The 15,185-nt window shown below is 39.2% G+C and overlaps 4 protein-coding genes across 5 annotated transcripts; 1 reads left to right on the forward strand and 3 right to left on the reverse strand.

Annotated features, from left to right (window-relative positions):
- Window positions 1-379: 379 nt before the first annotated feature.
- LOC113774113 (uncharacterized protein At4g13230) lies at window positions 380-1,256 on the reverse strand. The gene is made up of 3 exons (XM_027318680.1): window positions 1,146-1,256; window positions 811-957; window positions 380-586 (listed from the first exon to the last, which is right to left on the reverse strand). The coding sequence occupies exons 1-3, from the start codon at window positions 1,254-1,256 to the stop codon at window positions 380-382; spliced, it is 465 nt and encodes a 154-aa protein (XP_027174481.1).
- Window positions 1,257-2,640: 1,384 nt separating this feature from the next.
- On the reverse strand, window positions 2,641-6,177 carry LOC113774120 (LRR receptor-like serine/threonine-protein kinase RCH1). The gene is made up of 2 exons (XM_027318686.1): window positions 3,264-6,177; window positions 2,641-3,164 (listed from the first exon to the last, which is right to left on the reverse strand). Exons 1-2 carry the CDS (start codon window positions 6,175-6,177, stop codon window positions 2,641-2,643), a joined length of 3,438 nt encoding a protein of 1,145 aa, XP_027174487.1.
- Window positions 6,178-8,778: 2,601 nt separating this feature from the next.
- Window positions 8,779-11,288, forward strand: LOC113778116. 2 transcript variants are annotated; one of them, XR_003469238.1, is made up of 5 exons: window positions 8,779-9,201; window positions 10,027-10,088; window positions 10,178-10,282; window positions 10,389-10,524; window positions 10,932-11,019. XR_003469238.1 is itself a non-coding variant. In XM_027323399.1 (4 exons), the coding sequence occupies exons 1-4, from the start codon at window positions 8,958-8,960 to the stop codon at window positions 11,061-11,063; spliced, it is 543 nt and encodes a 180-aa protein (XP_027179200.1). In that variant the 5' UTR covers window positions 8,785-8,957; the 3' UTR covers window positions 11,064-11,288. The 2 variants fall into 2 exon arrangements, 1 of the variants encoding a protein (XP_027179200.1); XM_027323399.1 differs by lacking the exon at window positions 10,389-10,524 and having other exon boundaries at window positions 8,785-9,201; window positions 10,932-11,288.
- A 166-nt stretch (window positions 11,289-11,454) lies between these two features.
- Window positions 11,455-14,436, reverse strand: LOC113778107 (alcohol dehydrogenase 2-like). The gene is made up of 10 exons (XM_027323387.1): window positions 14,357-14,436; window positions 14,031-14,167; window positions 13,538-13,584; window positions 13,057-13,382; window positions 12,885-12,967; window positions 12,628-12,703; window positions 12,468-12,529; window positions 12,275-12,370; window positions 11,873-12,034; window positions 11,455-11,759 (listed from the first exon to the last, which is right to left on the reverse strand). Exons 1-10 carry the CDS (start codon window positions 14,391-14,393, stop codon window positions 11,643-11,645), a joined length of 1,143 nt encoding a protein of 380 aa, XP_027179188.1. The 5' UTR covers window positions 14,394-14,436; the 3' UTR covers window positions 11,455-11,642.
- Window positions 14,437-15,185: the final 749 nt, after the last annotated feature.

Raw genomic sequence — 15,185 nt, forward strand, 5'->3', positions numbered from 1 at the left:
AAAAACTTGATGGAATTTGTCTGAACGTCGAGTGAACGAGCTATTTGTAGAATGCAGCACGATTTTGATAAAAATACCTGAGGATTGCTTGCACATAACCTGATTGTCAAGTCACGAATCCTACGTACAGTCCGATGTAAATGGCAGTAAATATCAGAAGAAAGAAAAAAATTTTGAAAAATGAGATAAAAAAAAAATCTTGTATCTGGACAACAGATAGCAGAAATGTGATCATCAAATTGAGCATACTCAGCTCAGCTTACTAGACTAGAACATTCAAATGATCACAAGGAGAAACTACTCAAGCAGTAAAAAAAAGAAAGCTAGTTAGGTAACTGGAAGATGCTTTAATTATATGTATGGAAAAGTGCGATTGGCGTTAATTTTTGGTGTTCATGCTGCGCTCGACTTTCTCAGCATTGTGTTTTGCGGACTCCTTGGCTTCTTCGGCCTTGCCAACCACCGTCTCTTTGATTTTTTGAGTGGTGTCCTTGACCGAGTCCCAGGCTTCTTGTGCCGTCTGCTTCGCTTTATCACTCATGTCTTTTGAAGCTTCGGCCACCTTTCCGGCCACATTCTTGGTTTTCTGCATCATCTTTGTTTATTTCACAACAGAGACATGAGACACGCATGCCGTTAGAAATAAAACCAAGATCATCCTTGATCAAGCAAGCAATTTTAACAGGAATCAACGATCATGAACTAAGTTGATCATAATTGCTTATATATATACACACACACACTCACTATAGGCAATATTATCAGAATGATTTTGTACGGACTGATGAGTAGTAATTACTGGTAACTCACATCCTCTGCGTTAGAAACGGCCGCGTGTTTCATTTCTTGGCCGGCTTCCTTGGCCGCCTCAGTTCCTTGTTTGGCTGCTTTGCTGCCTTGTCTTGCTGCATCGGCTGCCTGTTCGTATGCAGCAGTTGTCGCACGCCGCCTAGTTGCCTGCTATCATGAATTACATTAGTAGACTACTACCAATTAAGAGCGTTGCTTCACGACTGAGGCTCACCCCTTGCAAGCCTTCGCTGGATCACTTTTGTTAAGTTTTTTTTTTTTTTTTCGACAGATCATATTTTTAAGTTGATATATATATAGAGGGAGGGAGAGAGAGAGAGAGAGAGAGGATTCACCTGGAAAGGCTTAATTGGTGCAACACCTACGAAACTCCAAGGCCTGCGCACGATGATTGCTCTTGAGGTTTGGAACTTGAAGAAGGTGGTGGTTAGAGCCATGCTTGCCATCTTAATTATGTTTGAGCTTTTCCTAGGCTTCAATAACAGAAATTGCTGTGAAATACTAGTAACTTCACCTCTAGTTTGCTTTCGTCTTTCGATTAGTCCTACTACTGGGGATATAAATAGGGAGATCAAGGATAACTCATGTGGCTTTCCTACAGAGCTATGCACAATTTTCTCGTACCAATGGTTGAAGAAGAATACTTTTGCTGATCCAATATTTAAGGGTCGACAATTATTTGTTTACCGGGTTTTAGGCCAGATAATGTATCCCTGTTTGGTCACAGGAGGCTGAAATTAGAAATGGCGTTACTGACACATAATTACCCACCACTATAATTTCCCTCAATTTTCCTGTGCTTCAAGATCGATATTGTTTGCAAGTCTTTTAACACGAGCTAGGAAACTTTTAATCTTTCACCATACATAATTGAGATTAATTGACAAAACAATTCATGATCTTTCAAATCATATTTTTTATTTTGACCAACTATCATTAGAATAGTTGGCCATCACAGAAGATTCAAGTCTTTGTAGGACGGGAGGTTAAAGGTTCAAATCTTGCCTTCCATTACTCTCCATGTGGGTGCATATTTGTGAGATGAGAGGTTAAGGGTTTAAATCTTACCGTTCATCACTTTATCAGTATGTAGCTGCTCCAATTCCATATGGGCGCGTAGCGCACTCGTATGGTCTGATAATAATTCAGTTCCTGTCAGTTTCCATTAGACTATTTGGATCACGCCCTAGAATATATAGACTTAGAGTAGAAGTAAGAGTAGGTGTAGAGTAAATGGTGATGATTGATTTAAAAAACAATTCTGATTTTGATATATATATATGCCCCAGTACATGTTTTTTTTCCCCTTGTATTCTATGTAATTCCTATCCCATGTATTCGTAAAAATTGCGGGTCTTAAAACGCCCAAAAAGCCCAATGCATCCTCTGGAAAATCTTCTGCAATGCCTTTGAGAATCAGGTGAACACCAATTTGTGCAAGAAACTTCCACACCTCGTCCGCTAAAATTTTCAAAACATTATCAAGGAACAAATGTACCATTTCTACTATGGAGTTACAAATCTGCAGCTGACGAGGCCATGATTTGATTTCTTTGGTTTTTTATTTCACCCTAAGATATAGTTGCCTCTAAAAGAGTGCTAAATATGCTACATCGAGGGATCATTATTCAAGCTTTAAGCCCTCATCGTCGTTCAAATTTCAACAACGAAATTGTTAAAACACCTTATGGCCCCAAAGGGATTTATTCTAAGTCTAGAAGTAGTACTATAATTGTGAGGCTAAAATGAAAAATTTGGACAAAATTTGAAGGACAATTATGAGAGCTCTCCGCTGTTTAAGTCAAGGAATAAGACAATTATGAGAGCTATTCATCTAAAACCAACTTTTCCACTGGAGGAAGAAGAATGCAGCAATGAGGATGCAGTAAAGCTTGAATTGTGACTTTCCAAGTACAAGCTGTTCATAGTTGTTGATGATGGCCCTCCTCCATGATAAACCTTATCATTGTCTTTTCCAGTACCCTTGTGCTCATTAGCCTGTGAATCTTTGAGCAGCATGTCAACTTTCATGTATTCCTCTTTCTCATGTTTTATTTCTTTGAGCATTGCTGCCACATCCTTCATAGTTGGCCTATCATCTGGTGATGGATTTACACAAAGCACAGCCACTCCAAGAATTTGAGTCATTTCTTCAATTTCTGATTCAGGCCTGGAAAGTAAGCTGGGATCCAACAGCTCTGCACCTGCCCTTTTTTGTCTTACCCAGTCCACAATGTGTAGCCCGTCTGGTATTGTGGGATCGATTGGTTGCTTTCCTGTTAGAATTTCTAACACTACCACTCCATAGCTGTATACATCGCTTTTCTCCGTGATTTTCATCATGTAACCATATTCTGCAAGAACAGAAACGATCGACAAACAACCATAATTTGCCACATCACTTAAAACACTCAAATCAGTTTGGGGAAAAAAATTGCTAAATTTGGACTAACCTGGTGCAATGTACCCATAGGAACCGGCAACAGTTTTGGAAGAACGAGCAAAGTCTTCATCATCAACGAGTTTTGCCAGTCCGAAATCAGCAATGTAGGGCTCAAATTCAAGACCAATGAGAATGTTATTTGCCTTGATGTCCCTGTGAACAATTGGTGGAACACAATCGTGGTGTAAATAAGCCAAGCCTTGAGCTGCACCTAGGATGATCTGATACCTCAGTTCCCATTCCAGGCAACCACTGCTTCTTTCATGGAGGAGACTTCCCAGGCTTCCATTAGGCATGTAATCATACATCAGCAACTTTGTATTCTGATTCCAACAGCAACCCAAGAATCTAACAATGTTTTTATGACGAATTGAACCCAGTGTCTTTACTTCGGTGGAAAAAGAATCGCGAATCCCACCACTAGCTCCAAGTTGATCATTTTTGCGGCTGTATCCTACAGCCATTGTTGATGTCCATAGTTTCTTCACTGCAATAACTTCACCGTTATCCAGGTCTGCACGATAAACAATTCCAGAACATCCCTTTCCAATCACGTTGGATTCCACCAAGCATTTCAGAACTTGATCCACTGTGAAATTTAATTTCTGGAATGGACTAAATTGCCAAGGGGAAATGTCCCCTCCTCCCAACTCATAATCATTATCTTTTCTCTTCAAAGTTCGAACATGAAAAACTGCAAAGAAACCTAGAACTGCCAAGGCCACCGCTAAAACAGCAAGTAGAGCAATTGCAGTTTTCAGTTTCCAGGATCGTCTAACGTCTTTGTTCTTTGGCATTCCCATGCCTGGTCCACTGCTCAAGAAGCAAGAATCATGCCCCAAAGAACACAAGCCCTGGTTCCCTGCCAGTTCAGTTGCTGATAACTGTCTGAACAACTTATTGTCCGGAAGATAACCTGTGAAGTTGTTGTAAGAAATATTCAGGGAAACTAGGTTTTCTAGCCCGGAGAGAGCCATCAATTCTCCTTCAAGTTTATTGTGTGACAGGTCCAGCACAGAGAGTTTGTTTAGAGCAGATATCTCAGGTGGAATTACCCCTGTCAAGGTATTCCAGCTCAAATTCAAAGCAATGTCCAGGGACTCAATTTTAAACAGTTCCATTGGGATATTGCCGGAGAGATTGTTGCCACTTAGATCAAGCAATTGGAGGCTTGTCAAGCGGTCCAGTGTTGAGGGGATTGACCCCGAGAAAGAATTTCTACTTAAAACAAGCCTATTAAGGGAAGTAAGTTGGCTATAACTCCCAGAAATCTGACCAGAAAAAGTGTTCAGAGAAACGTCCAAGACCTGAAGTCTACTTAGAGAAGATAGAGAGCTTGGCAGAGTGCCAGAAAGAGTATTGTTTCTCAGATTCAGCATCTGCAACGCTAGACAATTGCCAATCTCATCAGGTATTGATCCAATGAGATTATTATTAGAAAGGTCAAGAAAAGTGAGACTCCTCAGCAACCCAATTTCGCTTGGAATTTGTCCACTGATCTTATTATCAGTGAGACGTAATCGCACAAGTGAGCTACAATTACCTGTCTCGTGAGGGATAGAGCCTGATATATCGTTGGAAATCAAGAGAAGCTTGGTTAGATTTTTCAGCTGAAAGAGGCCAGGGGGTAAGCTACCAGTGAGAAAATTGTGTGACAAATCCAGAGCTTGAAGACTTCTGCAACCAGCCAATCCAGGTGGAATGCTTCCCTCAAGCTTGTTCTGCCAAGCAAAGAAGATATTCAGCTCTGCCAAAAATCCGAGCTCCATTGGAATCGAGCCGGATATCTGGTTAGTATCTAGCTGTAGTTGTGTCAGACTGGTAGCATTAGAAAGAACAGGAGGAATAGAACCAGAAATATTGTTGTTACTAATCATCAACTCCAACAGGTTGGTGAGGTTCCCAAATGACCAAGGAATGCTTCCAGTGAAAGAGTTCAATGAAAAATCAGCAATCAACAAACTTCTGCAGTTCCCAATTTCATCAGGAATATGCCCAACTAGATTGTTTTGCCACAATAACATCTTCTGAAGTTTCTGAAGCTTGCCCAGCTCTGCTGGAAGCGAACCTGATAAATTGTTCTCATACAAATACAAGTCAACTAGCTCTGAGCAATTGCCTATATCCGAAGGTATTTCCCCTGAAAGCATGGTAGTATAAACTGACAATACTTGAAGATTTCTTAGCATGCCCAAAGATGCAGGAAGAGAACCAGAAATTTTAGTATCAGCCAGACCCAGCACTACCAAATTCTGGCAATCTCCCAACTCGTCAGGAATTTTACCATCAATTTCTTTGTTCCCTCCAACTCTTAGGACTACCAGAGATGCAAGCTTTCCTAGTTCAACGGGAAGATTTCCACTTAGCTCATTGTCAAACAAAAGGATATTTTTTAGGCCGATGCAATTGCTAAGCTCTGGTGGAATGTTTCCAGTAAGTTTATTGGAGTGCAGTGTCAAGTCCTCAAGATTCTGAAGCTTACTAATGGTGATTGGGATGCTGCCCACAAGACTGTTTGAACTGATATCAATAGTTCTAAGGGAAGTGCAATCTCCAATCTCAAGTGGGATAGTCCCAGTTAGATTAGCACCAGAAATGATAAGAGTGCGGAGGGATCGGAGAGAGGAAAGGTTGGAAGGAAATGGAGTGGCAAGCTGGATGGATTGAATGTTGATTTCTGTTACAAAATTATCAGTAGAACATTTAATGTAGGACCAGTTACAAGGATTAGAGTCTAAAGAATTCCAGTCTGAGAAGGAAGAAGGTGGTGAAGGAGAGGTTTGAAGCCAAGAAAACAGAACAACAACTTCATTACTAGCGGCTTCTGCCACAGCTTGCGATAAAACAGCGAGCAAAAGGAGGAGATAGTAGTATTGAAGGTGGTGGTGATTTTGATGGTTGAGAGATTGCATTTGCCTAGGCATTGGCATTTGCATTGGCCTCAAATCCCAATTCCAAACCTATCTTATCGGTTTTGCATTGGGTTTCTCAGTTCTTGAATTCACGTCCTCTATTAGTGCTGTGAATGCAGAAAGAAGCCAAGTATATTAGCACTACGAGTACTACTTTCCAGCTTTGCAAGGAAGCAAGAAAAGAAGAGACAAAGAAAGAGGGTGCAATAATTATTAAAGATTAGGAATCACACCAGCAGCTCCACCTCCCATCTTTCACCTCGGGGTTCTGCTTTCCTGTTTTCTTCCCTATGTACTAGTAGCAGTATTATATTTTGAATAGCCATGGATAGACTGGCTCACGCTTGGCTAGGAGCAGAACCACAACCATGTGTTCTTGCATTGTTTTCCTCAAAACAATCAGTGACATGGTGGATGGCTTTTTACCTTCATGGTATAATAATGCCAACTTCTCACAAATTTTCTCCATACAAATCACAGTTAACAATTTTCTTGACGCCTAACTCGTAAGATTTCCAGGACAGTGATTCCCATTCAATTCTTTTACCAATAATCTCCGTTCTGGAAATAAAAAGCTTTTGTTTATTTTGGCACTAGTCCAACTTTCCAATCCATAAATTACGCGGTAAAAGACACTTCCAAATCGTAGGCCCTCCATTGCACCCTACCCCGGAAAAAAAAAAAAAAAGACAGAATCCTTCCAAAAGCTCTCCTTGGCATTGCTGGCAGATTTTGCATAAACAATTCCACAGGATTTGAGTAAACTGTGACCCCAAATAGAAAAAGGAAGCTGGGCTAATGCTGGATTTGGTTGATAGCAAATTCCCGAGAATCCCAGTTGAAATTGAAGAACATATATTAATTTGTTCCAGATTTTTAGGCCTAACCACGTGGTGAAGGTTTTCATTTTCAACCGTGCGTCAGACAACACATCATTCTTTCTTTCTGGTTTTGCCTATAGAGCTAAGTGACGAAGGAGGCCCGGCGCGCGGCTCCTCCCCTGCAGTCGTTCAAAAGTTAAAGTCAGTCTCTTTCTTCTTCTTCTTTTTTTTTTTTTAGTCAATCTTCAAATGCAGTGGTTCCATTGGAATGGGGGTGGTGTGGTAAGTATAATTGATTGAGGTCTTTTAAAGTTTAAAATACTATTACATTGACTAAATAAGGCAGAAATGAAGATTAAAAATATAGGGGCAAAGGTGCAGAGCCCATAGTCCTAGGAGAGGTGTGAGTCAAGTGACCTTGGAAACATCTCACCATTGGAATCCAATTCCCCTTGTTGTGTACTATACTATTTAAACCCTATAATCAAATTATTCCCCTCCTCAGCATCCTCTTTTTTTTTTTTTTTTTTTTTTGGAGCTCACTTTTTATTTCTCTTACGTGAACCTTCATCAGGCATCAATAATAAGGGGTGTTCACCCGACCGACCGAACAACTTTGTGATCTGAAGCAGTTCTATTAGCTCGACAAAAAGTTGAACCATAACTGGTTCACGATCACAGAGCGAATGACTGGTAACTAAGTTCGAAAAAAATATATTTGGTTTTTCATACTTGAGAATCATAAAATAATTAAACATATAAAAAAACGTCATCTAAATTTACTTCATTATTTGTTAAAAAGATCACATAACTAATTGTTTGGATTGAGGATTATTTGCCAAAATTTATTTGCTTACATCATCATTACAATTTCCAACACACTTTTTTACATTCTCAATTACCTTTTTATCTCACATACATCATATCACAAAAAATGCTACAGTAAAAATATCTCAAATAATTTATAACTAAGTGTTTTTTTTTTTTTTTTGTCGGCGGGGCGAGGAAGGGGGGAGAATTTGGACGTTGGAGGATGCCATTATTGAATTTGTTTCTCATGCGAACTGAAATAAGCCACTTACATGATGCCATGACTTGCTCACGTGGGGAGGATCAGACATGAGACGGGCTTTATTATTCCGTATTCCAAAATCAAAGGAATCCGGGCCATGAATTGCTACTCAGTTTTTCAATTTTCAGTATGATTGGAACATCCTCTCATCAACAGCCAGCCAGATCCTGGCAAAATATACAGATCTTTTGTGTGGGTGAGAAAATGATCCGTTCTTGTCCATCCATTGAAGGTCGGGAGGGACTTAAGTCCCTATTTGAACTGTAGATGAGGGTTCAAATCTCACCTGCAGCAAAAAAAAATCTAAGAGTAGTATCATAACATTTTCTTGATCTAGTTGGGTCTGTATACCCATTAGCCTCTAATACAAGTCTCCTTAGACTCCCCCTCCCCCTAGATTAGGATAGAATAGATTATACAATGTATCGTTACTGATAAAAAAAAAAAAATTTAAGGTCCAACCTGTGTTGGCAATCAAATCTTCTTCAGTGTTTGTGATGGGCAGCCCAAAGTTCTGTAGGATTTTATTAAAGCCCAATATGGACTTCGGCCTCATGTCTTTAGTCTAATTTCCATGTTTCTGTGGAGCCCAAAAAGGCCCAAGTTTGTTTACTAGAATAGCCCATTAGTTGTGGACCGTAATCCCTCCATTTAAGCCCAAATTAGTCGCTTTTCTCATCCATTCCCGGTTTCTTCCGCTATTTCCTGGCAAAATTTTCATCCCCCATAGGCCATATATCCACTCAACGCTCCACGGCTCCACCGAGACGGAGAGATTTTAATTCCCACCCCATGATAAACGATATAACGTCTTCTACTAGTTCATAGAGTATCTTATACAACCACAAGAACCATTTTTGATTTATATATATATTTATTGAACGAATAAAGCAGTTCAAATGGCTTCAGTAAGCTTATATAGCAGTGGCCTCTTCTTGCCCATTTCACATTACTCTCCCAGCAGATGTTGCATCAAAACTCAAGCTTTGGCTCTGAACCAATCTCGCTTTCTATCTTCCAATTCGGTTTTGAGGTTCAAAAGGCAAATTCTGGTGTCAACCGTTCAATTCAAGAAGTTGAGGAGCCCCAGACCTCCTCAGGTTGTACCCACTGTTCTGTCTGCACAATCCAATTTCCTTAAAGGTAAGCTGCCACCTTCTGTTTCTACAAATTTTCTTGCTTCTAGTTTTTCTTGCGTATTGGGTATTTTCCAATTATTATACATTGTTATGAGGAATTCTGATCAGAAGTCTAGTATTGGTTGTTGATATGTCTATCATGGTTGTTGGCATTTTTTTGAGCGGTTGGGTTTGGATTGTTGTCAAAAAGAAACATTTTTGGGGGATGTACTGTCATACGGATTAAATGTACATTTTGGTGGCATGTTGTAAACCTTTGATAAATTGAATGTAGTTTGGTGCAAAATCCCTTGGTATCCGTGCAATTTGTAGTGGGATTGGATGACCTTGAGGCTGCTTCTATATGAATGAATTGGCTCAGCTACTTAAAGAGGTGAACTAGTCTGAAGCTTTTGTGAAAATTGGAAGAAAGAGCGTTGTGTTTTTAGTGAGTGGAGGAATGGTTATCGGTAGAGTAATTGATGCCTACATTTTGTCGGACAGTGTGGTGATAATGCATTGAACTATAAGGAAGTCCTTTGCTGTCCTGCTAGAGGAAAGTTTTCAAGTTTTGCTATAACGTTAGTTTAGCATTTCATTAACATTATCTGTTGATTTGCATCTCGAGTCTTAGTTCTATGTGTTGGTAGAATGGTATTTACTGTTCTTTTTCCTTTCGTGCCTTTGATTTTGCCAAGTTCTTGTACTACTACTCTTTGCTCTAATTATTTAACCGTGGTTCTCTCTCTCTCTCTCTCTCTCTCTCTCTCTCTCTATATATATATATATATATATATATATTTGGGGGGTGAGGGGGTGGGTTTATGTTTGTATCATCCTGGTCAACCAGTTGTTCGAACAGTATGGAAGGTTGGGATGGATGGAATTGAAGCAGGAACTAATCTAGTGCCTGTAAGTTTACCAGTCTCACTAGTGATTTTAAAGCAACTTACTTATTCAAACTGCGATCTCACAACCTTCTACATTTTGTTTCTTGTTAGGGAGCTATCCCAAGGCCGCTAGCAAGAATTGCAGTAACTGTAGTTGCTCTGTCTATATCACTCTTTGTACTCACCTCCTTCCTGTCTACTGCCTTCACCGTGCTGGTATGCTTTCACTCTGTTTTGTATCTTTCTTCTTTCTTTTATTTTTTCTTTGTTTTTTTAATTTCACTATGCCGTTTATTTGTTACTGTTACTTCTTTATTCTCAGGACTACGACTAAATTTTGTTAAAGCTGTCAAAGTTGAAATGTATACTGAATTCAACATTTAATCAGCTAACGGAATTCCACTTGTTTGTGGAGATATGCGGTGTGTTAACTTGCTCAATATGCTACTAAACCCTGGGTATTAACTCTTTCACTTCATGACTTTACAATAGTGAGAAATAGAGTTTAGAAGATTTAAGGGAAAAAAAATGTCATTTTTACTAAGAATTGCTTGTTCACTTTCTGTCATGCTTTGCTGCCCTGAGGAAGTCAAACAAGAAACTAGGAATTGGGATTGCTAATGGTAGGATAGCTATAATGACTATTGCTAAAGTAATATGTCTTTAACTTGGGAACACTGGAGTTTTATGCAGTATGTTGTTAGGAAAACAATAAGATTTAGATGGGATTACCTTAGCCAAGCAAAGATTCGCCTTTTTTGCTTGTGATTATATGTTCCTTCTGCTCAAATTCTGGCATTATATTTGCTGTGCAAGGAGTCAAATGCAGCCAATAATAAAACCTGTCTTCCTCATTTGTGAGCAGGCCATGATGGGACTCATTTACTTTACGTTCATAGCATTGAATAAAGATGAAGGCCCGAAAGGAGATGGAGGTACTACCTCTGTGGAAGACAGTCTTGAAGAAGCAAGAAAAATAATGGAGAAGTACAAGTAACTAAAGCACGACCGACCAAAGATGTTGGTTCAGTCCTTCCTCCCCGACTGCTTCAACCTTTTTTTTTTCCAGAGAATTTTTAGCATACCTTTCTCAGATGAAAAGCTTTCCTATCTGAAGATGTACTTCTTCTACTTCATTCACATGCACTTAGTGACATGTAAATACAGCATAGTTTTGAAGTTACTCATTCAAGTTTTCGAAATGTATACTTATTATTCTGTAGTTGTCTTGTGATAATAGCTCGGTGGTTGCTAATTGTCCCAACTCATGAAATCCTCTAAAAGAAATAAATAACACAGCAAGGAGGTGGTGAAGAATCTTTGCATCTGCATGCTTCTAGTGCACGATCCCAGATTTGTGCTGATGTAAATGGAAATTGATAATCAAGTAGATTCAACATGTGCCTCTTTATATATTGGGAATCCATTCCTCGCAATTGCGATATGTTGCATATGCAAGTAGAAAGAAACCAAAAGAAAACACAGTTAAAAAGTACAATACAGAGAGGATTTTCATTACATCAAGAAAGAAGCTATATCAAGCCAGAAACGAATTCTCTTCTTGAACATGAAGGCATTACTCTTCCATGTTGATAATACATCTCAGACCTTCCCCTCTCAACATGAGCTCGAAAGCCCTGTTGATGTCGGAGAATGAAACCCGATGTGTAATGAATTTCTCCAGCTCTAGTTTCTGCAGGATAGTAAAATGATTTCGTGCAGCATATCAGTACCTTTTGTTTTTTTGCATGATAACGGGGCAAAGTGAAATTGAATCTTGTGAGGCATTAGATAATCTGTTACTACCTTGTTCATGTACATTTCAACCACGGAAGGAAGATCAGTACGAGGTTTGTAATTCCCAAAGAAAGTTCCCTTAATTGTCCTCTCATTCAGCAAGTTAATGGGCTTGGTCATGAAGACTGCATCCTTGTTGGGCACTCCCACAAGTACGGCAACCCCCCATCCCTGCATGCTCAGAGAAACAGAAGCGCTATGGTCAATGAAATGAATTTCCTAGCTTCATGATGAACCAAATCTAAGTCGAGAACTATTCATATGAAGTTATATTCTACAATAATTTCTTACTAAAATTCCGTCATCTTCTGTAGCACTAAGCCAAATATAGCTGACACTCAATAGCCTTACAACATCGTCTGAAACAACAAAGAAGAACATTTGTATGCAAGAGCAAGTTTAAAACCGTACGTCATGGACGCATTCAAAGGCAGAAACCATGGCTTCAATGTGACCCGTGCACTCCACACTCCTATCAACTCCACCGTCTGTCATATCTGCAATGACCTGACCAGAAACCCAAAATCATTAAAACGCGGCGAACTAGTTAATTCAAATTTGTGCTCATTCTACCCATAGTATAAACACCGGCGACATTCTTCACCTGTTGAACTGGTCTGTCGTGGTCCTTTGGATTTATGAACTCTGTTACTCCAAATTTCTTGGCTAACACCACAAAAGAGGAGATCCAAGCTATAAGGTTTCTCATTCATGGCTCATTGTCTTATAATTATTGGGAACCTAGTTGAGACTGAAGAGCATACCTTCTTCAAATCTATTAGGGTTCAAATCAATCCCAATAATCCTTGATGCCCCAGCAATCCTTGCACCTTCAGCAGCCTGAAGTAACATAAATGTTAAGAAGATGATTCAAAATGAGCTAAGAAGATAGAAAAAGAAAGTGGAAACATAACCTAACCTCTCGTACATGGAAAATTATTAAGCTAAGATACAGTAATCAAATGTTTAGTTACCATCAAAAAAATTAACTGGGGACAAAAAATAAATATATTTCGCTCACAGCTAAACCAACAGCTCCTAGCCCGAAGATGGCAACTGAGGATCCTTTCTTTGGCTTAGCTACATTTAGTGTTGCACCCAACCCTGTTTTCCATAGAAAAGACAGAATGTTTGACCAAAATATTTCATAGAGATATAAACTCATGTTATCATTTTAAGATTTGGAACTTTACCAGTCGAGATGCCACAACTCAGTATGCATACTTTATCCAATGGGGCCAATGGATTGATCTTTGCAAGGCAGCCCGAGTGGACAACAGTGTATTCACTGAAAGTTGATGTTCCTAAGAAATGATTTATTCGCTTTCCATCAATAGAAAACCTAGACTTTCCATCAGTGAGCATTACCCCTCTGTCTGTATTTATTCTAAGCAGGTCACACATATTGCTGTCCTCAGATTTGCAATGTGCACACTCCTTGCATTCTCCTGTGAAAACTGGAAGCACATGGTCCCCAGTCTGGAGATCAGACACCCCTTCCCCAACACTCTCTACTATCCTGTGGAGGAGAAAGGTTGAAGCAGTGAGGTTTTAGAGAAAAAACCTTACTGAATTAGCACAACAGCACACGTACATTTGAATTATATAATTCGATGGAATACTGGTGTACAAATAAAAGCTCGATATTCAGATATAAAATGTTTTTAAGATTACCCTGCTGCTTCATGACCAAATATGCGGGGAAACAACGGTGCTTGGCCCTGAAAATAACACCTAACAAATTAAGGCTCCTTCCAGAAGTCAAGACGAAGAAGAATTCTTGAAAGGGTATAATGGTTTTCCACCAGAAAACTCAAACTTGGATGTTGTATTTTAACTGAAGAAATTTCTAATAATGCACCTTAAGTGTTTCCGAAAGAAGACGTGATTTTGGAGTGAATTGCTACTACATGCATTTGCCTTGCTAACTTACAGCCGAATAGCATAATATCTATACAGTAGGCAAACCCATCAAGGGACTAATACAGTACTCCGTATGTCAGTCTTATGCATCTCCACTGAATGTTACATAAGAATGAATAATCTGAAACAGACAAGGCAGATGTGCTGAAAACATGAAAAAAGCTACTACAAGTAAGAATTATATGCTATAATCCGTGAAATAACTCAAAGAGGGCAATCAATTAAAGGGAAAAAAAAAACTGACTTTAGCTTCCCAAAAATAGAGGTCAGTGTGACAAAGAGAAGTGTATTTGATCTTGATCCTGACTTCCATGGTTTGCGGTGGCGCCACCTCCACTTGCTCCATTACCAATGGCTTCCCTGCTTCCCATGAAACCGCAGCTGCAGTTACACGGCCCAAACTACATTATCTACCTTTTTTAGCTGGATGAGACATTATGCATAGTGATACATCGCAAAACCAGCATGAACAAAGGTAGGGGACACAATAAAGCCAGAAAAGAAAAGAGCAAAAATGGTAGGGGAAAAGAAGAGAAAAACGTGAAGAACTCATAGTAAATGACAGTATACCTTTACAGGGAATCACAAGACCAGTAGTGCTTGACATGGTACTTGGTAGAAGCTACGAAGATCTAAACTAAGCAATGATGATGACTGATGAGCTTTCTTTGGTAGCGGCTAGTAGTCACGGGGCTTGTGTTCCAGTTAAATATGTGCATTGGATCGATGCATGGCCTTTATGTAAAGTTTGGGCCGCTGAGAATTGAATTGTCAAAAGCCACTTGCCCATTGCCCATAGATTCGGCACCTAGCAATTAGCGAGCACTAAAACTTTTTAAGCGATCAGGAAAACGATCCTTATCTGCCACTAGGATTTTCCATTTGAGAGCGCAGCCAAACAAGGGCAAATGACTCACATTTGTCAATTATTCGTTGTTGGTCTTTTTGAGGCCTTCATATGACAGCTACCAACATTTCAATTTCTTCGATGTATTTTTTATTTTCATCATATAAAAAGAAAACTATTTTGTACTTCTCTAGTTGTAACTAAGAATTTTTTTTCTAATAAAGAAAAAGAAATTCGTTAGGAGAAAGTGAAACTAAAAATACTGTATTTTTCCACGTTTGTATTTTTCTGTAGGTCAACAGGGAAGGGGGAATCAAGTGTTGCGTGTATTTGCCTGGGGAAATACTAGTGACTTTTAATCGTCACGTTGGAGCTTTTTTTTTTTTTTTTTCCGAAAGCAGAAGACTTTAATATCCGTTTGCCTTGCACTTCATCTTTGATATTGTTTTGATTCAAATGTGACAAGCTTAGTACTTTTTCTAACCACACTTGGCATTCCAATTGGCAACTTCAATTGGAGACACTGAGCAAGTCATAGATTTATAAATCTAT

This window comes from Coffea eugenioides, chromosome 1 (genome assembly GCF_003713205.1).
Source record: "Coffea eugenioides isolate CCC68of chromosome 1, Ceug_1.0, whole genome shotgun sequence".
NCBI classification, from domain to species: Eukaryota; Viridiplantae; Streptophyta; class Magnoliopsida; order Gentianales; family Rubiaceae; genus Coffea; species Coffea eugenioides.

Coding starts and splice junctions, on each gene's coding strand:
- LOC113778116 (XM_027323399.1), top strand. CDS start 8,958: ATGGCTTCAGTAAGCTTATATAGCAGTGGCCTCTTCTTGCCCATTTCA. Junction 10,089..10,177: donor CAGGAACTAATCTAGTGCCT/GTAAGTTTACCA, acceptor GTTTCTTGTTAG/GGAGCTATCCCAAGGCCGCT. Junction 10,283..10,931: donor CTACTGCCTTCACCGTGCTG/GTATGCTTTCAC, acceptor ATTTGTGAGCAG/GCCATGATGGGACTCATTTA.
- LOC113774120 (XM_027318686.1), bottom strand. CDS start 6,177: ATGCCTAGGCAAATGCAATCTCTCAACCATCAAAATCACCACCACCTT. Junction 3,165..3,263: donor CTATGGGTACATTGCACCAG/GTTAGTCCAAAT, acceptor CTGTTCTTGCAG/AATATGGTTACATGATGAAA.
- LOC113774113 (XM_027318680.1), bottom strand. CDS start 1,256: ATGGCAAGCATGGCTCTAACCACCACCTTCTTCAAGTTCCAAACCTCA. Junction 958..1,145: donor CACCAATTAAGCCTTTCCAG/GTGAATCCTCTC, acceptor TCATGATAGCAG/GCAACTAGGCGGCGTGCGAC. Junction 587..810: donor CCGTTTCTAACGCAGAGGAT/GTGAGTTACCAG, acceptor AAGATGATGCAG/AAAACCAAGAATGTGGCCGG.
- LOC113778107 (XM_027323387.1), bottom strand. CDS start 14,393: ATGTCAAGCACTACTGGTCTTGTGATTCCCTGTAAAG. Junction 13,585..14,030: donor TCTATTTTTGGGAAGCTAAA/GTCAGTTTTTTT, acceptor TGTTATTTTCAG/GGCCAAGCACCGTTGTTTCC. Junction 11,760..11,872: donor TTGAAATGTACATGAACAAG/GTAGTAACAGAT, acceptor ACTATCCTGCAG/AAACTAGAGCTGGAGAAATT.